The 7558-nt window shown below is 38.5% G+C and overlaps 1 protein-coding gene across 2 annotated transcripts in view; it reads left to right on the forward strand.

The window, feature by feature from the left end:
* The window catches only part of rhpn1 (rhophilin, Rho GTPase binding protein 1), a 24646-nt gene extending 17309 nt beyond the window's left edge, over positions 1–7337 (forward strand). Inside the window, exons 8-16 of one of the 2 annotated variants that reach the window (XM_034880507.1) lie at positions 2142–2308; positions 2753–2940; positions 3021–3177; positions 4095–4220; positions 4356–4550; positions 4635–4711; positions 4820–4966; positions 6088–6240; positions 6982–7337. In XM_034880507.1, coding sequence (XP_034736398.1) covers positions 2142–2308; positions 2753–2940; positions 3021–3177; positions 4095–4220; positions 4356–4550; positions 4635–4711; positions 4820–4966; positions 6088–6240; positions 6982–7194 — 1423 coding nt within the window. In that variant the 3' untranslated portion in view covers positions 7195–7337. The remainder of the gene's footprint in view (positions 1–2141; positions 2309–2752; positions 2941–3020; positions 3178–4094; positions 4221–4355; positions 4551–4634; positions 4712–4819; positions 4967–6087; positions 6241–6981) is intronic. The other variant, XM_034880508.1, reaches the window with a different exon arrangement.
* The last annotated feature ends 221 nt before the right edge of the window (positions 7338–7558 follow it).

Below are 7558 nucleotides of genomic sequence, written 5' to 3' on the forward strand. Positions count from 1 at the left end.
TTTTCGACATGCTATACTATTACTTTTCTGACATTTTTTGACATACTATGACTTTTTATCCCTTTTTTTCAACATGCTATGCTACTACTTTTTATTGATTTTTTTCGACATACTATACTATGACTTTTTATCACTTTTTTGATATACTATACTATGTCTTTTCTGTGACTTTTCGACATGCTATACTATGTCTTTTTTATTACTTCTTTCAACACAATATACCATGACTTTTTTTTCAAAATACTATGCTAGGAATTTGTATCACCTTTTTTGACATGCTATGCTATCACTTTTTATCACTTTTTTCGACATATTATACTATGACTTTTTTTTGACATACTATGACTTTTTATGACTTTTTTCAACATACTATACTATGAGTTTTTCGACACACTACACTATGACTTTTTAATCACTTTTTTCAGCATACTAGACTATGACTTTTTAATCACTTTGTTTCGACATACTATCCTATGATTCTTTTTGACTTACTATATTTAGACTTTTTTTTAAACTAGGACTTTTTATGACTTTTTTCAACATACTATACTATGTCTTTTTATTACTTCTTTCAACACAATATACCATGACTTTTTTTTTTAAACACTATGCTATGAATTTTTATCACTTTTTTGACATACTATACTATTACTCTTTTTTTCAGCATACTATACTATGATTCTTTTCGACATACTATACTGTGACGTTTTTTGAAATACTACACTATGACTTTTAATCACTTTTTTTGACATATTATACTGACTTTTTTTTGACATGCTATACTATGACTTTTTATCATTTTTTTCGACAAACTAAACTATGACTTTTAATCACATTTTTTCAACATACTATATTATGATTATTTTCGACATACTATACTATGACTTTTTTCGACATACTATACTATGACTTCTTTGACTTTTTATCACTTTTTTTGACATATACTGACTTGTTTTTGACATGCTATACTATGACTTTTTTGAAGTACTATACTATGACTTTTTATGACTTTTTTCAACATACCATGATTTCTTTCGACGTACTATTCTGTCTTTTCTGACTTTTTTCAACCTACTATACTGACTTTTTATGACTTTTTCTTCGTAGTATACTATAACTTTTTATCACTTTTTTCAACATACTGTACTATATCTTTTCTGTGATTTTTTGACATACTATTCTATGTCTTTTTATGACATTTTTTGACATACTATACTATGACTTTTTATGACATTTTTTGACATACTATACTATGACTTTTTATGACATTTTTTGACATACTATATTATGACTTTGTATCACTTTTTTTCAACTTGCTATGCTTTTACTTTTTAACGACTTTTTTCAACATACTATACTTTGACTTTTTCCCACATCCTATACTATGACTTTTTATCTTTTTTTTTCGACATGCTATACTATTACTTTTCTGATATTTTTCGACATACTATGACTTTTTATCCCTTTTTTTCAACATGCTATGCTATTACTTTTTATTGACTTTTTTCGACATACTATACTATGACTTTTTCGACATGCTATACTGTGACTTTTTATCATTTTTTTCAACATACTATACTATGACTTTTTATCACTTTTTTTGACATACTATACTATGACCTATGACTTTTTTTCAACATACTATTGTCTTTTCTGACTTTTTTCGACACACTATACTATGACTTTTAAAGACTTTTTCTTCGTACTGTACTATATATTTTCTTTAACTTTTTTTGACATATTATTCTATGATTTTTTTATGACTTTTTTTGACATACTATACTATGACTTTTTAATCACTTCATTCAACATACTATACTATGACTGGCTAACACTGGCACATTTACAGAAATGTTAATTGTGCATTGTCCTAATAAAATAAACTACTACTTTTTAATCACTTTTATTGATACTATACTAAGAGTTTTTCACCACTTTTTTTGACAAACTATAATGAATCTTTGTCACTTTTTTTCAACATACTATGATACCCATCTATGAACATATACTTTATAATAATAATCTATCCTTTACTACTGTATACTCCTTTTTATACTGTACATAATATATGATTAATGAGACAGTTAATGACACACAAACAATGCATGAAGTAATTTTATTTGTCCTTCTCCGTCCCTCAGGTATGACTCTCTGACAGGTGTCCCATCGTGTCAGCGTACGTTGGCCTTTGAAAAAGGAAGTGTGTTGTTTAACATCGGTGCCCTGTACACACAGATCGGAGCACGGCAGGACCGCTCTGTAACAGCTGGCATAGACCAAGCTGTAGATGCCTTTCAGAGAGCTGCAGGTAATGCACCAGTACAGACTTACCTGAAGCATTGTTTTGCATAAAAGTCTGTTCACCTTATCTGCTAAAATATATACTGTATATATTTCTTTAATTCACCTAGGGCAACAACAAACAGTTTTCCTCATCATTTAATATTTTCATGAATGAATACATGCTTTATTCTATTCTATAGACTGACCATTATAAGAGCCCAAGTTGACATCTTAAAAGCTTGTTTTGGGTCTAAAACTCTAAAATCAAAAGCTTTTAAATTCCTAATGATGTAACACAGAGAAAAGCAGCAAATCCTTAGAACATGAACATGAGCATTAGAACATGAGACCTGCCAATGTTCAGTGTTCTTGCTTAATACATACATTGAGTTATTGATTAATTAAATAAGAAAACAATGTTTTTGGATATTTGTATGTTTATATCCTGTTCTTTCGCAACCTTTTTCAGGTGCATTTAACTACCTTAAAGAGAATTTCTCTAACGCTCCTAGTCTGGACATGAGTGGTCCGTCGCTCTGCATGCTGGTAAGGCTAATGATTGCCCAGGTGCAGGAGTGTGTGTTTGAGCGTGTCACACTCACCACAGAGGACACACACTTCACTTCCCAACTCCGCCTGGCACAAGAGGCTGCACGGGTGAGAAAACACATCTCTGGTTTTTTTGTGTTGTCACTGTCCCTATCTTGTGATTCTCACTCTGGACGTGTGTCCTGCAGGTGTCAGACGTCTACATGTTGGTGCAGCAGACCATGACCCAGCCTCTGATGAAGGACTACGTGCCGTTTTCTTGGGCCTCCATGGTTCAGGTCAAATCTGAATACTTCCGCGCTCTCTCGCACTACTATGCTGCAGTTGCACTCTGTGATCACATGTGTAAGTCACACCAAACCACACAGGATGTTTCATTGCATTTTTTTAGTGGGTGTTTTACACCATTGTAACCTCTGCAAACACATTCAGTTATTTTAATATTAATGGTCTTTTTTTGCACACAAGAGATGAGTACACATATACAAAACACACATGTACAGCTTAATAACACTGTGCAGAAGAGATGGCATGCTGAGGGCTTGTACAAACAGCCACCCATACAACTAAAAGCAAGATAAAGGTAAACAAAAAGATACACAAAAGATCTGAATTATGAATAATGAGGGACGGATACACGTTGTACATAAATATCTAAAAGCAATATATAATATAAATAGCTTTTGTAATGCAGACTTTGCCCAGTTCAGTTGGTGATATTGTTTAGTAAGACTAATGTTTCTTGTGGCTGGATGGCACGTGTTTAAACTATAAGCTGTCCAGGCAATTGTTTTTTATTTTTATTTTGAACATGTAATATGCAAGTTAAAAAAAAAAATTGCATAAAGCAAACTTACTATTTACAAACTCTCATAAAAACATACAATAAGTAAACAACATGAATAAATATCCAAAAAGGAGTAGGAAGAACCCGTATATACTATATGCATATACATTCACATGGTCCTACCTCTTCTCATTAACTCGATACTTATTACATATACATCTCACAAACAACTATTACAATGCTATAATGCTATAAAAAAGGGTAATAGTAGGGTAGGTTTTTAATAAGTTTGACTGGCAAAAAGATAATTAAAATAACCAGTTATAAGACAGAAAACTTGAATGTTAAAAGTTGCTTCTTTCTATAAACACTTAATTAATATTAATTCACTGCTCACCCTTTGATTTATTCTTACCCAAAACAACTCACACTCACACGCTTCTCACATGTTAAGTTGGACTGTCTTGTTCTGTAGTGTCTGCTGAGGAGGACGAGGGTGATGAGGAAGCAGAGAAGGCTTTCCTCCAGTTCTATGTCAACGTTCCTCCAGAGCAAACACTCAGCCAGGTGTTACGAGACCCTGAAAAAAGAAGAAAGCTTGGTGAGTTCAATGAATATGTTTATATTTAGGGTTCTAGTAGAAACACAAAATACAAGTATGAAGCTAAAAATGTTAAATAAAAGGTCCTCCTTTAACACATTTTTTTTTTTTTAATGTCTGCTTACACTTATTCAGGTAAAGCTCACCTGCGGCGTGCAGTAATCAGACATGAGGAGGCCATGCGTGTCCACAGTCTGTGTAAGATCCTGAGGAAGATGGACATCCTGCAGGATGTGCTGTCTCTCACACACAAACGCTCTTTGGACAAGTACTCAGAACTGGACAGAGAGGACGACTTTGATGAAACTGCAGAGGCTCCAGAGATCCAGTGTAAGCATCTGTGTTTAAGTCGTGTCAGTAATATGACTCAATGGTTAAATAACAGTACGCGATTGTGGTTTCTTCCGTTGACAGCTCAAACCCAGCAGAAACCAGAAATCACTCCAATCAACTTCTCTACGGTCCAAGTTACTGATATCTTCCAAAGACTGGTGAGACATATTCATCATAAGAACAGTCTGATATTAAGATAGCCGTTAAAAAACGGCAGAGCCACCTACTGGTACCTGAGCTGAAGATGACTCTTCTCTGTACTGCAGGGGCCTCTGTCAGTGTTTTGTGCACGGGCTCGCTGGGGTCCGGTACGTGTGATCTGCCTGCAGAGGAGAGAGGGCGGACTGGGTCTCACGCTCAGAGGAGACTCCCCCGTCCTGGTGGCTGGAGTGGTGCCTGGAGGCTGTGCAGCGGTAAGACAGACTCCACTGACCCCTCATGTGCATCAGTTACAGCAGAACCGCTCGTCTTCCACGTCCTGGAAAACTATGAGATGGTTAGAAGCACACCTTGCTCGGTCTCTTTTGTGGTGCAGGGAATTAAATCCCTCGAAGATCCATTCCAAAAAGAAAAGAAGATTTACATTTCACTTCTGCATTTGTAGATGTTTCAGTGTCAGGGACCTTTTTCAAGACACCTCAACTTGAGAAACGTTTCCCGAGAAAGGTTCCTGGGACTGATACATTGCCAAATGAAGAAATACAGAGGTATAACTTTATTTTGGGAAATGGTTAGAAGCAGTCACAAATGTTAGATTCCCACGATCCGCAACTACTTCCCTAGTACGTTGGATTTTAAAGAAAGAAAAGCAACGCTTCGATGCTGTTTTAGGAATTAGTCCATAACTAATAAGCTCATTTAAAGAGAAATCTGGCGCAAAATTAGGGGTTAATAACACATTTGTACCAAGTTGACCGTTCTCTGGGATTTGTTTTAATGCTAATCAGATGTGACCAGTTTAAGCACAAACCCCTAATTAGCTTATATAGCTAGTCATCGGGGCACTAACAAGGCTCAAAATAGCACCACACTTCCACTGGAGCATAATGAGGGTCCCTACATGTAAACCGAAGCATTGACAATGTTTAAAGTGTACAGACAGTTTATTAAAAAGATAGTTTATAAAGAAAGTACCCTTCACGTATACAGGCAGGGGCTATCTTGGGAAAACAGTCACGATGAGTCGATTGCTGTGCAACCGGTAACTAGCTTAAGCACAGCCTTCCTTGTTTGACTGATCATGGCTTACAAAGCTCTCAATGCTTGGGGCAGAACGTAAACTCGCAAGTAAATTGGCATTTCTCATTAAAATGGCAAAAATGTCAGCAAGGTGGAAGGATTTTTAACTAGAAAGTTAAAGCAGTCCAAGATCCACTTGCGATATCTGCAATACGATCGTTTCGCGAGGCGGAACAGATGTCGGATTGAGACCCGGTATCGGCAGATATTCAATATTTTGAATATCGGATCGAGCTTGGGCGCCAAGAAAAGCTGATTAGGACATCCCTGCTTTTTTTGTTTGTGTGTCGCGCAGGAGGCCGGCTTAAGAGAAGGAGACTACATAGTAGCGGTGGATGGACAGGACTGTAAATGGGCCAAACATGGCGAGGTGGTCCACATGCTAAAGAGCTGCAGCGACAGAGGAGCGGAGCTCGGTGTGGTCACATTACACTCCCACGATACACAGGTGAGTATGTGTGTTTGAGATGTCGATGGCTGCTGTTTCAGTAGTCGTGTTCAAGATGAGCCAGGCCTGCGCAGAACCAATCGCTGGTGATCGCCGCCCGATGCGCCCCAGTTAGATTCGTTTCTGACTTGCTCGGACAACGATAACCTCGCGAGATTAGGGCGAACGTGGTTTGGTGAGCCGGGCCCTGCAGTTGTTTTCCATTGACTACAAGACCCAGAGCATGATGGGAAATGCCTGGCTCTCAGCTGATTGGTTAAGACTTGACTCAACATGACGACGTATTGTATAAACTTTTTATTGTTTTTGAATTGGAGGGATTTTGATTGCGATTTGTCTGATTTGAAGGCTTAGTCTGTCGACGTTTTCGAAGTCAGAGAGACTAAATCTGTTCAGATTACGACTCATCTACAGTCTGTTGTGTATTAATATCAGCTTTTTAACGCATACTCTGTCTAAATAAATACAATTGAAGACTGTATACAAGCTGATATATGGGTCTGAGAACATTTTTTTTAATCGGAATTGGACCTAACAGGATGTGAGTGCTTCTGTGACTTCCTGTTCAGACTGAAAACGGCTGTAAACTGTCTGATTCGAACGCAGCTTTTTATCACCGCCCACTGCTCTCATCCACTTCACAGGCGAGGCAAAGCTCATCTTAAAGAAGACCTATTGTGTGTGTGTGTGCTCACATGTGCTGTGACCAAGCCATTACCTGTCTGTCTGTGTGTCTGTCAGCAGGTGGAGAGGAGGGCCATCATGCTATCACACGGCAGCGATAAGGAAAACACTCGCCAGCGTCTGCTGGTCGGAGCCAAGGGCCAGAGCTCGGCCTCCTTGTTGAACTGGAACAGGAAGAAGAAGAGGGAGGGAAGTGGGGTCACCAAGAGACTAGGAAGCACTTTCAGTCTGTCGTTCGGAAGCATCCGAGACACGGAGGCCATGTACTGAGACGTGAGGGCAGAGGAACCACTCAGGGAATCACAGCAGCGGCGCACAAGGTACGATCAGGACCGCATTCAGACTGCTGGGAGTGCTGCACCAGGAAGCATCAGCTGGGGGGGCTGCTGCACCAGGAAGCATCAGCTGGGGGGGCTGCTGCTCCAGGAAGCATCAGCTGGGGGGGGCTGCTGCTCCAGGAAGCATCAGCTGGGGGGGCTGCTGCTCCAGGAAGCATCAGCTGGGGGGGCTGCTGCATAGAGCTCTGACACAAAGGCACAACATTAGTCCAGTAAAATGTTCCTGGCTACAGCACAGCACACATACCAGGTAGAATACCTGAAAAATGGAGCAAATTTTTACCTTGCTAGAGTGA

Source organism: Etheostoma cragini, chromosome 9, assembly GCF_013103735.1.
Source record: "Etheostoma cragini isolate CJK2018 chromosome 9, CSU_Ecrag_1.0, whole genome shotgun sequence".
Classification (NCBI taxonomy): Eukaryota; Metazoa; Chordata; class Actinopteri; order Perciformes; family Percidae; genus Etheostoma; species Etheostoma cragini.